General features: G+C 42.4%; 1 protein-coding gene across 4 annotated transcripts in view; it reads left to right on the plus strand.

Moving 5' to 3' along the window:
- Nucleotides 1-17,040, plus strand: part of ZSWIM8 (zinc finger SWIM-type containing 8) — a 65,941-nt gene that overhangs the window by 36,878 nt on the left and 12,023 nt on the right. For all 4 annotated transcript variants that reach the window (XM_075717366.1, XM_075717367.1, XM_075717368.1 and 1 more), the window contains exons 6-19: nt 1,255-1,336; nt 2,680-2,800; nt 3,161-3,362; nt 4,253-4,428; nt 6,857-7,865; nt 8,665-8,796; nt 9,744-9,923; nt 11,238-11,421; nt 12,011-12,109; nt 13,020-13,144; nt 14,122-14,353; nt 15,140-15,292; nt 16,067-16,289; nt 16,494-16,783. In XM_075717366.1, coding sequence (XP_075573481.1) covers nt 1,255-1,336; nt 2,680-2,800; nt 3,161-3,362; nt 4,253-4,428; nt 6,857-7,865; nt 8,665-8,796; nt 9,744-9,923; nt 11,238-11,421; nt 12,011-12,109; nt 13,020-13,144; nt 14,122-14,353; nt 15,140-15,292; nt 16,067-16,289; nt 16,494-16,783 — 3,208 coding nt within the window. The remainder of the gene's footprint in view (nt 1-1,254; nt 1,337-2,679; nt 2,801-3,160; nt 3,363-4,252; nt 4,429-6,856; nt 7,866-8,664; nt 8,797-9,743; nt 9,924-11,237; nt 11,422-12,010; nt 12,110-13,019; nt 13,145-14,121; nt 14,354-15,139; nt 15,293-16,066; nt 16,290-16,493; nt 16,784-17,040) is intronic.

Genomic DNA, 17,040 nt, shown 5'->3' on the forward strand with positions numbered 1-17,040 from the left:
AAAATGTCACTGATTCTGAGCAGCTGGAATTTATTACCCAGTTCTTCTCCCAAAAGCTATTTCCCTTCATGAAGCCAGTACTCCTATTCCAATTAAATATACATGTCTTGGCCAAAATGTCTGAGGGAGAGTCACTGCAAGTCCCTGATACTTCAACCTTAAGGTGTGACATTGCCTAGACCTGTGACTTTTCTGCTTCACAGTGACTTAAAATATGTAGCAGTGGAAAAAGGTAAGAGTAGTGTAATGCTGAGTTTGTTTCTTCAGGTGACTCAAATGCAAAATATCCTTTGGAAGCATTGTTTTTCTTCCGTTTGAGATGGGTCTGTATTATTTGCAAATACAGGTGTACTGAATGTGCCTTGCTTTACAGTAGGTATGATCTTTAACTTCAGCTGTTTTGCGGAGAGAGGTGGGGGAATATCGGATGTTTTGGTGCAAGTCATTTAAATCTTAACTACATGCCTAACTTGTTGTAAACATGCATGCTAATAGCTAAATGGACCTGTGGTTTCAGCCCAGACTTAGTTTGGGAAAAAACACTTTCTACTATGCATTTTTCTTTGAAAAAGAGCACATTAAGGGTGTATCTACTTAGGATTTTGCAGTCAGGTGTGAGCCTTCTCTGCGTATCCTCTGAACTGTCCAGAAGCTATGATTGCATTAGTTTAGTGCTGAAATTGCATTATTTTACTGTTGAGTCTGAGTTAATATATATATGGTCTCTTTGCTAACAGGATGGTAAATACGCTAAAGTCTTCCCAAAAAGTTTTGTGTAGATGTAATTTATAGCTTGTGCCTCTGTTCCCATTAGCTTGCGTTTTAGAGAAATGATTTAGGAACAAGAAATAAAGAACATTCAAAGTGCAGGAAAATGGTGACCTTGACTGCAGTCACTTCTGTTATCTCTCAAAATTAGCTGCAGTATCACTCTCTGTGGGCTCCTGCTCCTCAAGAAATGAGAGGGAGCTAATAACCTGTGATGCTTTTGTTTACTTCTTAGGGTGTGAATATAGGAGGTAAGCCTTGGATATAGGTTTGGTTTGAGAAAGGAGAGGAGAAAGTGTAACAGCTGGTTTGCTATTGCATAATCTTTAGCACCCTCTATAGTCCTTTCTGAAAATATGACTGTGTGTATTTGATACTTCTGAAATTATGAGAGTGCTTCAATCATGAAAATGCAGGCAGATCTTCGGCTGGATATATCAGGATAAGAAATACTGTGTATATTGAAAGTTTGCGTCATGTTTTCAGATTCTTCCAACTGCTCAGCGCTTGCTGGATGAGCTGCTATCCTCTCAGTCTACTGCCATCAACACAGTGTGTGGAGCCCCAGGTAACCTTGATGTATCTTATTTCAGTAATCTGTGTCACAGATAGGAAGGGGATATATTTCCATTGCATTGAGTTTCTGGACTGGTCTGTTACCACGTAGCTGGGATTGCAGGTGGAGGTCAAGGAAAAGGGTTAAATACAGGCACTTGCATGTATATATGGCACAGCAACAGGCACTTGCTGGTGTAATGGATGCCTCAGAGTGTATGCAGAGGAAGGGAGCATCAGGCAAGGCTCCCTTCTTAGGGATTTAGGGATTTAGGCATCTTTCCTAACAAAAGATTTTTCTTTTTAAGTCGGTATTAATTCCTGGAAGGAAATGTTGATTGGAGGGGACCTCTCCAACCTTCTATTTGAAAGAGGACCATTTGCAACACTAGATTGGGTTATCTCTGGTTTGGGCTAGCTTAGCCAAGTCCTGGTTACCAGAGATGTTGCAGAGTATTCCTATTTTAGTGCGGCATTAGCCTTTTGGTCAAGAATTTTTTCCTAATGTCTAATATGAATGCCCTTTTTTATCATCATCTACTACCAAGAAGAGTTTGTCTGCATTGTGGTTGTAATTCCAAGTAGTTGTAGGCTGTTAATGATCGTCCCTCGCCTTCTCCTTTTTAGATGAAATTAGCCCATCTTCCTCAATCTCACATCATTCATAGGTCATGTGCTGTATGCCCCCAACTATCTTGATACCCCTTCACGCTATCCTCTCTGGTTTCTCAGTATTGTTCCTGGTCTGGGGGACCCAAAACTGGATACAATGTTCCAGGTGTAACTTTACCAGTGCCAAGTAGAGGGGGATAAAATAAGTTCCTTAAATCTGCTAGCTGTGCTTTTCTTAATATAGCCCAGTTTGCAGGTTGGTTTTTTTTTTTTGTTTGGTTGGTTGTTCTTTTTGTTTTTGTTTTGTGTTTTCAGTGAAAGTTTGCCATTGGTTTGTGTTCAGCTTGGCATCTACCATAATCCCCAAACCCTATCAGCTACTCAGCCATTTAGTTTTCAATCTATACTGATGCATGGGGTTTTCTGTCCCAGGTACAGAAGTTTACATTTTTCCTCACTGAACTTCATGAGGTTTCTATTGGCACAGTCCTTGAATTTCTCCTGGTCCCACTGGTTGTAGTGCTACCATTCGGCATGCCAGCCATGTATCCCAATTTAGTGTTGTCAGGGGTTAATGTAATGTTATGATCACATTTTGAGATAGTTCGGAATAGCGAATTGTGCAACGGGTGAAATAAACTGAGTAACACTGCCTGTGTGTTCCCTATGATCGCTGTGATTGGGCACACAGAGGAAAATATCTTGAAAGCCTGCAGCCTGTGTATATGTTACTCTTTTGTCAAGATCCCACTGCTGGACCCTCTGCATCAGATCAAAGCACCTGGTACTTAGATGAATCTACTCTGAGTGACAACATAAAGAAAACCCTTCATAAATTCTGTGGACCCTCTCCTGTTGTTTTCAGGTAAACTGTTTCCCATTGAAGGGAAGATGTGATATTCATGTAATCTGTAAGCTCATTCACTGTGTAGCCTGTAACCTTATGTGATGCCATGGACTGAAGGATGCTTAGTTTCATGGTCACTCTACTGGACTGTATTTTTGCATAGCTTGTCCAATGTTATTTCATTAGAGCACACTGTATTTGCACAATACCTTGCTTGTGTGGTGTTCTCAGTCTCGTTATGTATCCTGTCTTTTAGGTTATGCATGTCTGTCCCATTAAGGTGCAAATATACTTCTGGATGTAGAATATACTTAGGATTTTGTGCAGCTGTGCTTGATTTAAATTTTTCTCATCCCTGCTCTTCTGTTTTATCTACAGTGACGTGAATTCAATGTATCTCTCTTCCACGGAGCCACCAGCTGCTGCTGAGTGGGCCTGTCTCCTGCGTCCCCTGCGAGGAAGAGAGCCTGAAGGAATCTGGAACCTGCTTTCCATTGTGCGGGAGATGTTCAAGAGGCGGGATAGCAATGCAGCTCCTTTGCTGGAGATTCTGACTGACCAGTGTCTCAACTATGAGCAGGTATTTGAATCTCTTTGCTGTGGGGGGGAAAATTCTGGTGAACCAGGTTGAGCCAGTGACTGGTGCCATGTGCCTGTACAATCCATGGCTGAATAAAGTTTTTTTAACAGTCTTTATGCATTATGGGCATGTGCTTTTCCACACTAAAATAATGGTACAGTTTGCTCTTGTGATGATTTAGTGATGTCCCAGTAACACTATATCCCAAAAATACTTCAGTCCTTTTAACATGAATATATGGAGTCTGAAACCTTGTTCAGCACATTTGATTTGATTTCTGCCCAGTCAAGGGGATTTATTTTTATGTTTTTTTCCGAAACAAAGTACATCACATATGAGCTGTCATTTTGATAAAAACTAAAGATATATGTTGGGTGGCAGAATCTCAGATTCTTTTGTTATTTTTGTAGAAGATATCTTTTGATGGGTTTAAGTAATAATTTTTTTTAAGTTTTTGTTTTTGTTTTTTAAAATAATATTAGGGAAAAGGTTTCCTTTGATAGTTCAGGACACTGATCTCATTCTGTAATATAAATTGCAGTGTAGGTTTCCTTATTGCTGTATCACATACCTCAACTTTGAGCAGGGGAAAGGAAATGCTTTTATTTATCACATTTGTTCACTTTTTCCCTCCAAGTGTGAAGGCCTCTAGTAAGAGAACCTCCTGTGAGTGTTTTGTTCTGTGGGCATGTGCCTTCTAACCAGAGAAATTTTGAGAGGCCATTAGTTCTCACAAACCAATACTGCTTTAATGCTCGTAGTTATTTTGGAGTCAAATGAAAACATGGTACTAGCTACAGATCCTGTTTCCTTGTGGTTATGAGGTTAGGTGAGAGCAGGGGATGAGATGTTTGCCACAACACAGCTCCACTGAACGTTTTCTTCTGCAGATAACCGGGTGGTGGTACAGTGTGCGAACATCTGCATCACACAGCAGTGCTAGTGGGCACACAGGACGCAGCAATGGCCAGTCAGAAGTAGCTGCTCATGCCTGTGCAAGTATGTGTGATGAGATGGTGGTTCTTTGGAGGCTGGCTGTCCTTGACCCGACTATTAGTCCACAGAGGTGAGCACCAGAATCAGATCCAGTCTCTCATTTATTTCTGTGATATTCAAGCACACTCAAGAGTTTCTTCCTCTAGATGTCTTGTGTTTGTATCATTACCTCATTACCTGTTCAAACAATAGTCCGTCTAGACTATTTGCTGTGTAAAGTTCAAGAGCACTATAATTACTTAAAACTTTAATTGCTATTGCTATTACTTTTAGCAACATCATGTAGTGTGAATAATTTGTTTTCTGAGAATTCTTTTACATATGTGTGTAATTCTGCATTTCAGTGTCCCAGTGGAGAACATTTCGTTGAATGATAACACTGGCTACCAATACATTTTAATGCTTTCTAAATATAACTATTCAGCAGTTCAATGGATTTCTGTTTAGCCCAATCATTCACTGTTGTCTATTTCAAGATGAACCATTTCTTGCTTTCTGTGCTTTTAGGGAGTTTATTCTCTGCAGTGTATTGGTAAACAGTGTCACTGGTGTATGATTTTTCAGTCAGTGTTTTCAATTGTCTGAGGAAAAATTGTGAGGCTTCTGCAGGTTTCTAAAGCATATTGTGCCTTTGTAAATCACTGTCATCTTTATTTAGCACTAGTTGAATAGCAGTGGAGGTAGTGAATGCTCATGTTGAGATACTGTGGTTGACATTGTAATAATTTGTTTTGTACATCTAGTGTACAAAGTGTGTTGTGTAAAATGTACTGAATTAGTTTAATGTGCTGTAAGTGCTCAGAAAAAGTTTTTCAGAACAAATGAAAACAGGATGGTATTTTCAATACAGTTACACATTAACAGGATTTGCTTTCTGTGAATTGTTGTGTAACATTAGTAAAATGCCCTATATATGTAAGGTACATCAGGGACACTAAAATGGATGCAGTTCCTGTCTTGTACAGTTTACAATATGAAGTAACTAAACATAGGAGATGAAGACAAATCAAAAACTGTAGGAAACTGGGAGTGAGGCTTAAAATAAATGCAAACATCAATCACATCACATAGAAAAACCATAAAACGTTTTGGCTTTTAATAAAGTATGAAGTTGTGCTATGTGTATTCACATTTGAGTTATTTGGCGCAGTTCAAATTTGCTCAGGTCTCCTACTTGAGCTCATGCATAATTTAAATGCTCCTGCTTGATTACTTATTCTCTTGGCATTTGAATAGTCACCAAGAAGAACCCTCTTCTACCCCTTGCTATTCTTTCCAGTGAATCATAAGATGACTTGCTACCTCATTCCTAATTCATTGCAGGCTCTCATCCTTATGTTACCTTTCCTGAGTAGTTCCCCCTTCTTTTTCCTTCTGAAAATCCTCTCCTTGATTAAGCTCTACCAGTCTGCTCCCTTGTTAATTAATTTCTTTAATGGACAAATAGAAGCAGTCCATTTTGTTTAGACCCTTTTGTCCTAATACCTTTTGCACCTAAAGTGAGTCACCTTGTTTTGATTTTATTTTTTTGTTCTTTTGCTTTTGATAGGAAATCTGAGAGGATTGAAGTGTTGGGCTTGTATCTCAGATCTCTGAAATCTGTGGCAGAAACAAGATGGCAGTTGATTGAGACACTTGGTGCAATTTCTGGAAATGTCTTTTCCTCTTCTTGAATTAGATCACCCGAGTGTGTAATCCATTTAGACTATCTTGCTCATATGCTTAGGCCCTACATTAGATTTGGAGCTGGGAAATGCAGAAATACTTTGTTCTTCTCATGGTAATATGGGGCATGGGATTAACTGCTATGTAATTTAAGTCTATATAACCCTACCAGCTTGCTTCTTCCTGAGAGTTATTTGAACATCAGTTATTTTTGTCTTGCTTGTTGTGTGCCTATGGCTTGCAACAGTTTATTCTCCCAAGGACAGCCTGCCGTATCCTAAATTAAATTGTTGGGCTCTAGATAAGTGTATCAGGGTAAAGAAGTAAGTGCCTGGGAGGTAGATTAGGTGGTCCTGTCTGGCATTATCCTTCCCTGGGTAGGCTGCTTAGATTGTACTTGTGAACGTCTTGACTGGCGTTGTTCACAGGGCCGTTTCCAGCTGCTGCAAACTGTTTTATGAATGATTCCAAGAGCAGTTCCCCATGGCACTCTCTGGTCTCAGACTGCTGAGGCTCACGCTGCTAATACCTTATCTGGGGTAGATAAGCAAACAGGACAGGCAGTATTTCATTTTAAACCTCCCAGTTTGTTTCATGCTTTCATGTTCGTACTGTTCACATTTTGTTTCTATATCATGGACCTGTCTAGGACTTGGTTGTTAATATACCTGTTTCCATTTTTCAGCCTGTCGTCTTAGTAGTGCTGTCTATACTTACTTTGGCAGAAGATTCTTCTGACCAAAAGTAGGAGGTGTTCTGTGGGTTAAGAGGTAGTTTGTCACAGGTGCATTTTGTGTCTGCTTTCTAACCTGTCCTCTTACTTCTTCTCTTAGGCGCAGGGACCTTTGCTCACAGCTCAGGCAGTGGCAGCTGAAAGTCATAGATAATGTTAAGAGGGGTCAGCACAAGAAGTCACTGGAGAAGCTCTTCCAGGGTTTCAAGCCAGCTGTGGAAGCCTGTTACTTCAACTGGGAGGAAGCTTATCCCATTCCAGGGATCACATATAGCAGCACTGACAAGAAGAACTCATTCTGTTGGGTAAAGGCCATCCAGCAGAGGAGCTGCCGGTTGCAGTGTGCAGAAACTGCCTGTGAGGCTGGTAGAACCCATGGACAGGAGCCTGGGGGACCATGTCTGCAACCTGGGGACAGGCTGCGTCCCTCTCCCCAGGAGCCAGCAGTTCGTCCGAAGGAACTTACTGGAAAGCGGAAAGTTGTCTCTGAAACGCCGCAGAGGGTTCTGAGACGACTTTCAGCAGAAGGTGATAAAGCTGTGTATAAGACTGCAGTGGGCAAAGCGAAGTTGCCAGTGAGCAAAGGCTTGACCAGTAAACATAGTGGGAAACGCCGCATGAGCAGTGAAGACAGCTCTCTGGAGCCGGACTTGGCAGAGATGAGCCTGGATGACAGCAGCTTGGCTCTGGGGGCAGAAGCCAGCAACACGTTTAGTTTTACAGAAAGCCCACTGAGCAGGAGCTACAGGGACACCTTTGAGGAGGATGGTGGGGTGTACTTCTCTGAGGGACCTGAGCCCAGTGTCAGGAGCAGTTCCATGGCCAAGAAATCGCCCAAGGATCCTGTTGGAGAAATGGGTAGTGGTGATGACGACCTGCCTTCCGCAGATGAGAACAGTGGTGGTGTGAGCCTGAAGCCGGAAGAAGTGGGAGAGAATGGTGCAGCAGGGGGAGGGGATGATGGAGAAGAGGAAGATGATTACCAGGTATACTATCTGAATCCACAAGAGGTAGCCAAGGAAGATGATGAGAAAGCTGAAGGGGGAAATGAAGAGGAGCAGGATATATTTGCTGGTATAAAGCCTCTGGAGCAGGAGAACCGGATGGAGGTGAGTTGAATCTAGTTCAGAACACTGTTTTGCAGTTTTATGTATTGTATACATCATGGTCTTGCAATCCTCCGAGCTGTCATACTTCATATAGTATGTTGTTAAATCAAGTGCTTAACTATAATGTTGTCATAACCCATTGTATCATATGGTATCTACGGTCTTAATGCAGTGGTATCACACATGTCTGTTTCCCACAAACTTGACTCCCTATTTCTGTGCTAACTTCAAGTGTGTCCCCGTTTTATCTGGTCCCATCTCACTCCAAGATTTACAAATGCAGGCAAAACAGTGTGTGCTTTTTTCCTAGTCTCACTCTTGGAAACGGCAAAATTGAGCTGAGATGAAAAATAAGTAAGACTGAGACATGCCCAGCAGGGAAAATTTAAATCCAACCATGCAAGCAGAAAACCTCTGGAAAGCCAGAGGCAATCTAAATAGACTGTGTCAGATTTGTCTAATAACCTCAAAATAAGTTTAGAGCTTGCACCTGTATGAGCAAGCAGCTGAAATGGAGATGCATGGAATTAGTTACAGTCAGTCAGTTTGGGGTTTTTTTTTTTTTTGAGTTATTCTCTGATCTCTTATAGCACTTGGAGGGAGGATGGGACTTATTCGTGGAAGAAAAGGCTTTTTAGTGGAACGCTTAGAGGAATGATGGTGAAGGTCCAGGCAAGGAGGACTCTGAGAACACCTGCTGCAGAAGTTAATTGTGAATTGTGTTTGCAGAGTCTTTGAGCAGGCTAGCTCCAGCCTGGGGGAGTGTGGTTTGAATATGACCATCTGTTCTTTCTTGCAGATCCTGTTTGCCTGTGCAGAGGCCCTGTATGCACATGGATACAGTAATGAAGCTTGCCGCTTAACCGTAGAGCTCGCCAGGGACCTACTGGCCAACCCTCCAGATCTCAAAGTGGAGCAGCCACCAACTAAGGTAGAGAGAGCGCTTGTCTAGTTTTGGGGGTAGAGGGTAAGTTAGAAGGAATATGTGGGATGGATACAACAGCATTCTCGGGCATTTCTCATTGGCTGTCATTCAGGGCTCACTGATGCTTCCTCTGGGTTGAACTTCTCTGGATGCCATTAATGTGCCTGTTCACTGTGTGTGTGCGGGTGAATAAAAGGGAGAAAGAAAATAAGAGGCCATTCAGGAGGACTTGGAGTGTTCAGAAACTCAAGTTTAGTTAAAAGCTTCTTCACTTTTCCTTATGCTTCAGAGAGAAGCTTGGTTTGTCTGTTAAAAGCTGCAGCTCCTTTAGGAATCTATTTTAAATCTCATTGAACAAAACACCCTATTTAACACCAGCTTCGAAGGATGTTTTGTTTAAGAGATGCCTGCTACTGTGTGCTACAAGATTATACAGCAGCCCTAAGAAGTCTTGATTTTTGTGCAGCTCTGTGCAGGTGACCTGCCTGTTTCTTGTGGTTCTTTCCAAAACCTCAGTCTCCTATTTCATAATGTGCATCACTGGAAATGTTAGAAGTTTTGTTGTTTCAGGATAGAGGGTTGGAGAGGAAAGAAATAAGCAGAAACTTCTGGAAAATCACTTGTAGTGGCACTAAGCAGTGTTTGTTGTATGGAAGGGCTCTCTTGGAAGGGACAGGCATGCAACATCTGCCTGCACAGCATCAGTCCAATAGTGGACATATGTCTTATCAACAGGCCAGCTCTTCCACTGTGTTGTGCTGGGGTGAGATAGGGGAAGGAATCATGTTCATCAGTAACCACTGGGATTTGCGATTCCTCAGCAAAGGGAATAAAATCTAAATCTGTTTTCTTCTCTCTCTTGTCTGCTGATTGCTCTAAAAGGTAGGAGGACAAGCATAGAATCATTTAGGATGTTTAGGAAAGTGTCCTGTGATAAATTCCTCCTCAAACAGGGCAAAAAGAACAAGGTATCAACCAGCAAGCAGACTTGGATGGCAACCAACACCTTGTCTAAAGCTGCTTTCCTGCTGACTGTGTTGAGTGAGCGGCTAGAGTACCACAACCTGGCCTTCCGAATAGGAATGTTTGCTCTGGAGCTGCAGAGACCACCTGCCTCTACAAAGGCTCTGGAGGTATGAAACATCTCAAAAAGGCAGTATCCATAAGCAACATTGTGCTGCTTGAATGCTTTTGCTCATGTGGTTCCCATTTCAACTCCTGAAGTTTGGTTATGCTTTTATATGTTTCCTTACAATTGGTTGCAGTGGGACTAAATGGATTGTGTGCACATCCCATTAGCACACATTGAGCTGCCAGAAAAATGGTTAGAAGTATTACTTCATCTGGTATTACCTTCATTGATAGGAAGATCAGACCTCGTGTACCAACAGGCCTTTGATTTCACATGAAGTTCCAGGCTCGAAAATACTTAAATGAGTACAAAATCTCTTATAAATATATTATTTTGATTAGAACAGCTTACTACTTATCTTAAATATGCTTCCGGTTTGCTTGGCTAATCAGGGGAAAGTAAAGCCATTTGTAAATGGAATTGTCCACATTCGCATCAATGAAATGGTTTGAAACTTATTCCTTAGGGTGAATTGGTGCAATTGTTACATGTTTAAAAATTGTTGCTCTTGCTGATTTCTCATTCGCGGGTAAGTGGACATGTGCACTGTGCAGGCATATTATTTTGGATGCTGCTTGATTACTGTTAGGCTTCCTGTTTAGAAAAAAGAAGTGTCCAGTTAAGACCTTGTCCGTGTGATTTGCAGCCACCTTGCTTTTCACTGCAGGGTTATGCAGTCCCCGGAGGTATGTGTTGTTGCTAGGTATCCACCAGCTACACTTATAACACTGATTATCTGTACTTCTTACAGTCTGATTAGAAGATTGTGAGATTGGCAGTCACTTGCTACCTTAAAGAAAACAATCACTTTCATGTTAAGAGTGGAAAGAATGCAGGAATGCCACAGAGTAGTGAAACATAATGGTCTTCATCCTGGTAGTGTGCGTGCTGCTGCTCCATGCGCCGCCTTCTGCTAGTCAGTCCCTGTTGTCTTGAATGGGTATACTACTTAACATAGCATTCTTTTTCCCTACAATTAAGAGTAATCACCTTTTCCACTGACTTACCCAGTCAAATGCTTCTCCTGATGTTCTTATGAAAGCTGAGGTGTTTTTTCCTGTATGCAGCGCAAGAGTGATAATTTGAGTAAAAAAATTTGTGTATAAATATGAGGCAAGACTTGTATTGGATTTGAAAATCCGTGTTCAGTGTGGAGAGAATGGTAAAGGTGGAAAAGGTGCTAAGAGTTGCTATATTTTAATGATCCAATAAAAACTATTGCTGTGTCTTAACATATGTATAGGGAAAAATGGTCCGCTGCCCACAGGGCCTGTGCTAATGACAGCTGCTTCTGTTTCCTTGTGGATACTACCAGGTGAAGCTGGCATATCAGGAGTCTGAGATTGTAGCCCTCTTGAAGAAGATTCCTTTGGGCACTAATGAGATGAACACTATTCGAGGAAGAGCTGAAGAACTGAGAGAAGGGACATTATGTGATTACCGTCCTGTCCTGCCGCTGATGTTGGCTAGCTTTATATTTGACGTCCTGTGCACTCCAGGTACCGTCTGTATTGGCTTGAGTGCACGAAGGGCATGTTCTGAGATGCTAGGTCTTGAGGAGTTTTCCCCTCAAGTGAAAAGTGAAGAAACTGTCTTCTGTATAAGGACAACCTAATCTTGATTATTCACACACTGTTGCTTGCTCTTTGCCTCCATGTTGTGTTAGAGGTACTTTGTGCCCCAATGGAATTATCTCTCCTTCTGCTTACATTTGAAACCAACTGGAAACTTACCACATTTCAGCACTCCCTATGTGTTTGTAAAATAGTTATAAATGACTGACTTTTCTAATCTTGTGCTGGTAATATTCAGAGGAAGCTAATATAAATCTAGTATTTAAAAAAGAACACAACAACCTGGGATTAGAAGACTGACTTGGCAATTTACCTGCCTGGTTTGGAGCTGTCTGAGTTTAGCGAGAGAAAGGGGAAAAAAAAAAACCAAGACAGTGCTGTGGTCTTGAAACTGGTACAAGGCTAGGAACAGGACCACAGGAAGCTCTGCAAATTCAGAAAGCTCTCAGAAATGGCTTTTGCCTTGAGGTCCTAGTTTTGAAAGCTGAGCACTAATTCTCTTGTCTTCTTTCAGTGGTTTCTCCTACAGGCTCTAGACCCCCAAGCCGTAATTGGAATAATGAAATGCCTGGAGACGAAGAGCTTGGTTTTGAGGCAGCTGTTGCTGCTCTTGGTAAGAATCTTTTACAAGAAAAGTCTTTCTTTATCCATGTTCTGCATCCTGCCTCATTGTGGATGGTGAGAGTTAGTAGTTCATTCCAGTTTGTTGTGGAAATGAAAGCGTTTGCATGGTTTATCAGAACCAGATGCAGAAGGATTCTGCATGCTAGGGTTGAGGTGCCTTTGTAAAGCTGTGAAAAATCGAAGGAGGATATGGGACAGGAACTGAATGTTAAAGTAGTAACATGAATTTTAGTTTTCTTGCTGTTTTGTTGCAGAAGATGTATTGCATGGGCTTTAATGGAGATGGACAGTTTCAGAGAACAAAAGGCAGTAATTCCAGAAGAGGTTAGACAATGATAGTGAAAGACTAGCAGAAGTGCTCTCACGGATTATTATATAATTCAGGATCTTAGCATAATACTGAATTCTTGCATCATTTATCAGCTTCAGCAACAAAGCAGTCATTATATATATTATGTTGACAATACTGTATGCCTGTTTTAAAGCAGCATGTGAAGAGGAATAGAATGGATTAAACAAGGCCTGTCCTCTCTTGCCTCATCTCTGAAAGGAGGAAGATGAGTTCTTTATGGTGTGGGAGTGCTGGCTTGTAGCATCTGCAGAAACTGGAAAAGTTTGTTTCAAGGTGGAGTTGTGGACTTGCCTGGACTCTTTTCCTGTGGCATATTTGGATCTGGTTGTTCTGACAGTTGTAGCAAGCTTAGTATTCTGGGGACAGACAGCAGCTCCTGTTTATTCATGACCTACTTCTGAAGTTAACAGAAAACTAGCGGGGGGGATCTTCTTTTGCTTGTTACAGGGAGGTGAGATAAAGTAGTCTGAGGTATAGATAGTGCTCAGGATGTGGTGTAGTCCCATGGGCTCACTTGTCTCTTCATCCCCTCTTTTCTGGCCTGCAGGCATGAAAACAACTGTCAGTGAAGCAGAACATCCTCTGTTGTGTGAAGGCACCCGAAGGGAGAAAGGGGATCTGGCACTAGCCCTGATGATTACTTACAAGGATGATCAGTCTAAGCTGAAGAAGGTGAATTTGCCTTTAAAAGGGGAGAGGGAGATGCAAAGCAAACCATGTTTGGGTCTTGATGGATTTGATAGTTTTGCCAGTGAGCATAAGTTACTTTGTCATGTACTGATGATTTACAAGCTACGTTGTAGTGTTTATAATTCTTCCACTGATGCAAAATCTGATTGTGCAGTGTGCATTGCCCTGGAAGAGGCACGCTTTCCACGGGTTTCTTAAGATCCAGTGGGGAGATGCGTTCTCGCAGCTTTTAATGCTTTTCTTTACCTGCTAAAACAAGTCCTTTGTCCCAGGGGTTTTCAGTGTGCACCCCGTGTGTGTTCTGGGGATTGATTCTCTTTTGCTGCAGGGATGTTGGCTTGCAGAACGGTATATCTAGCAAAGCCTTCGTTTCTTAATCTTTCGCCTCTTTGATATACTAGTTTAGTCCACCTATGCCTTAATTTCCCATGCGAGAGAGATAGCAAAATTCTGTCCCTCACAGTTTCTCTAGCGTCTGAAAGTCTCAAAAGGCTTTGCCAGTTTCTCAGTAATGGTATGACAGGATTTTTTGGATGGTGAGCAAAGAATTTTGGTTTGAACTTCTAAGGACTGGCAGAACTAAGTATAGAGTCCTCCATTCTGTCCTTGATGTACCAGAATTACTTCTGTATTGTGAGTTTTGGGTGCTTTCCAAGTAAAGCCAGTGACTTTTTAAAGTGAAAATGGGGATATTACTGAGTACAAATGAATCTTCTTCAGTAAGGCAGGCCACATGGCTCTCAACTGTGCATCGCTGATCTTCAGTGCAGGAAAATGATGCCTAGTTTCTAGAGAATAAACATTTTCTTTTTTGCCAACCAAATGAAATTTATTGTCTACCAGGAAGCTGGTTTGGTACTTTCCCTTTATGTCTTATAGTGTAATGCCTCTTCTCTCCCTCCCACCCTCCCTCCCTCCCCCTCCCCTCCCTCCCTCCCTCCCTCCCTTTGCTGTTAAAGATTTTAGACAAACTCCTAGACAGAGAGAGTCAAACTCACAAACCACAGACTCTGAGTTCGTTCTACTCATCCAGCAAGCCTACAGTAGCAAATCAAAAATCTCCTTCCAAACACGCTGCCCAGTCCACTGCAGCAATCCAGCAGCTTCCAGGGACTTCTGTCACTCAGCAAGCTGCTGTAAGCACTGCAGTCCAGAGCAGTCCTGAGAACTTCGTGGAGAAGAGTGCACAGGGTAAGAGGTGCTGTATAAGGGCTATGCTGAAACCCTTCTGTTATCAGTGCAAAACTGTCACTGTACGTTTTTGTCTGTGTTGGGAAGTAGTCAGAGTGATTTATATTAGCATTTGGCTGCTTGGTGGTTACTAGAATGTCATTCCCTGTTACCTGTTTGCCTGGATCCATTTTGGTCCACACTGTTGTTGCATAGAAATTCAAGCTGATTTTCAGGTTTTCCTATCTTAAGCCAGTTGTATAACCAGTTAACATAAAACTACTGTGACTCCATCTTTTAGATTTGTATCACAGAGGTGCAATATTTCAAAAAGTGACACACTGAGTCAGGTACCTTCATGCAGGATAAAAAAACTAAGATTGCTGAAGGGCATTAGAGATAAATGTGTTTTTCTTCAAGCTGTGCCTCCACTTTGGTGCAAACATCACATACAGCAGCATTTGGTGGGAAGCAGATGCTCTCTTAACTCTTCCCAAAGAGATCAATACTAGTTGAGGATGACTGCAATAAGGTCACAGTTGATGGAGCATTTTTATTCTAAAATATTTCCATAGTTGCAGCAAATTTTCCAAATCTTGAGTTGTTAAGATTAAATGTTCTTGGCCTGATATTGGATGATATGCTTAATACTGAAAGAAAATTGAGATAATCCTGGTCATAAATACCACTCATTTTATTAAAAATCCTGCATCTTTTGATGTTTATATCTTTTAAATGGCCACACCTGGTTTTAGAGATACAGAAACAAATCATAATGTTTACCATGTCACTGTCCTGTTTATGCAGAGAGCTCTCAGAGGTCCCCCTGTGAGCCAGCTGTGGAGTCCACTGTCTTGAAACAAGAGGGAAAGGTCCCCAGTCGTCTGGCCCTTGGAAACCGAGGTGGATACAATGGGAGATGCTGGGGTTCACCTGTCAGGCAGAAGAAGAAACACACAGGTAAGAACTGACTAGTTCATACAGCATTTAGTGTTGTGCTAGGTTTTGGCAATTCCCTTGCTCTTTCATTCCACTTCTCAGCCTTTCCTGTAGTGCAGTAGTAGTTGATTCTCTGAGATGTTTGGCATGGAGAAATAGGTTTTGCTCCACAGATTTCCTGCCCCCTTCTGTGTGGCAAGTTACCATACCTTTCTCACAACAGATAAGTTCTGGGTGATGGATTAGATGTCTGGAGCTGAATGACTGCTGGGCTCGGGGAGCGGAGCACTATGCTCCTGGGTCCAGAAACAAATTCAGAGGAGCTGCTGCCTCTCTACACTTCTCTTGGGAAGGGTATAATTTAGAGGCTGAGGATGTGATGAACCTTTGTGTAAATTGTGCAGCGTGTACCAGAAGGGTTTTCTTCATACTCGTACAATCTGTGGAACTTGACTTTCTATGTGTATTGGCTTCTTGTTGTTATATTCTGCCACAAAGCTTGGCAGATGGAATGAGGGGGTGGGATGGAGTGAAGGGGGAAATAAAGTTAAATTGTTCTTGGACTCTTACGCTTTTTAGTCCAAGAATTCCAAAATGACACTGATATCTGTGGCCAAACTGACTAATTTAAATCTCTCTAAATTTGCAAAGTTGAATGCCTGGCAACTGTAAGGCTGACTGTCACTGACACCACTGATCTTAGTTGGGACTGTAGGTGATGTGGGTAGGAGTTTACCTACCCACATTACATTTACCAACCCTGGTGACATTACTGTGTCGATTCTGGTGTTGTAGGTATGGCTAGTATTGACAGCAGTGCTCCTGAAACCACCTCTGACAGTTCTCCAACACTCAGTCGGCGTCCGCTACGTGGGGGATGGGCAACAACATCCTGGGGCAGAGGACAGGACAGTGACAGCATCAGCAGTTCTTCAAGCGATTCGCTGGGATCTTCCTCTTCCAGTGGCAGTAGGAGAGCTAGTGGGGGAGCCCGTGCAAAGACTGTGGAAGTTGGCAGGTAATGAATAATACCAATGCATGGAGGCATCAGCACCTCTCTAGGCCTGATGTCAGAGAACTAGCGAGTGTGCATCAGGAAGCACTTCCTTGGGAGCATTTGCTTTGTTTCCTCTGGACCCTAAAGACAGGAACTCTGCACTGCAGCTAGTGAACTTGGAGTATTTGTTGCGGTCTGAAAGGTTCCTCTGTCTTTTTCCTCTAGATATAAAGGGAGGCGGTTGGAGAGCCATGCTCCTCATGTCCCAAACCAGCCCTCAGAAGCAGCTGCTCACTTCTACTTTGAACTGGCCAAGACAGTCCTTATCAAAGCAGGTGGAAACAGCAGTACCTCCATCTTCACCCACCCTTCCTCCAGTGGTGGGCACCAGGGACCACACCGCAACCTTCACCTCTGCGCCTTCGAGATTGGGCTGTATGCACTAGGGCTGCACAACTTTGTGTCTCCCAACTGGCTCTCTCGAACTTACTCCTCCCATGTCTCTTGGATCACAGGTTACAGCAAAACTTCATTGGGAAGCTTGGTTTTGGGCAGGAAGGAGGGGAGGGAGGCAAGCTTATGCCCAAAAATGGTGATGCTGATGGGCTGTGGTATCCATGTAAGCTGGCTGGCACAGCTGGCAGTACAGGCTGAGCACCAGTGATTTACATGGTGGTGATTGTTTTGCCCTGGAAGGTTCTTGTGACCTGTTTCTTGTTTATGCTGCAATGTCCTTCAGTCCCCAGAGCCATAGACCACTTCTCACACAGAG

The sequence above is a fragment of the Pelecanus crispus genome, chromosome 10 (assembly GCF_030463565.1).
Source record: "Pelecanus crispus isolate bPelCri1 chromosome 10, bPelCri1.pri, whole genome shotgun sequence".
Lineage (NCBI taxonomy): Eukaryota > Metazoa > Chordata > Aves > Pelecaniformes > Pelecanidae > Pelecanus > Pelecanus crispus.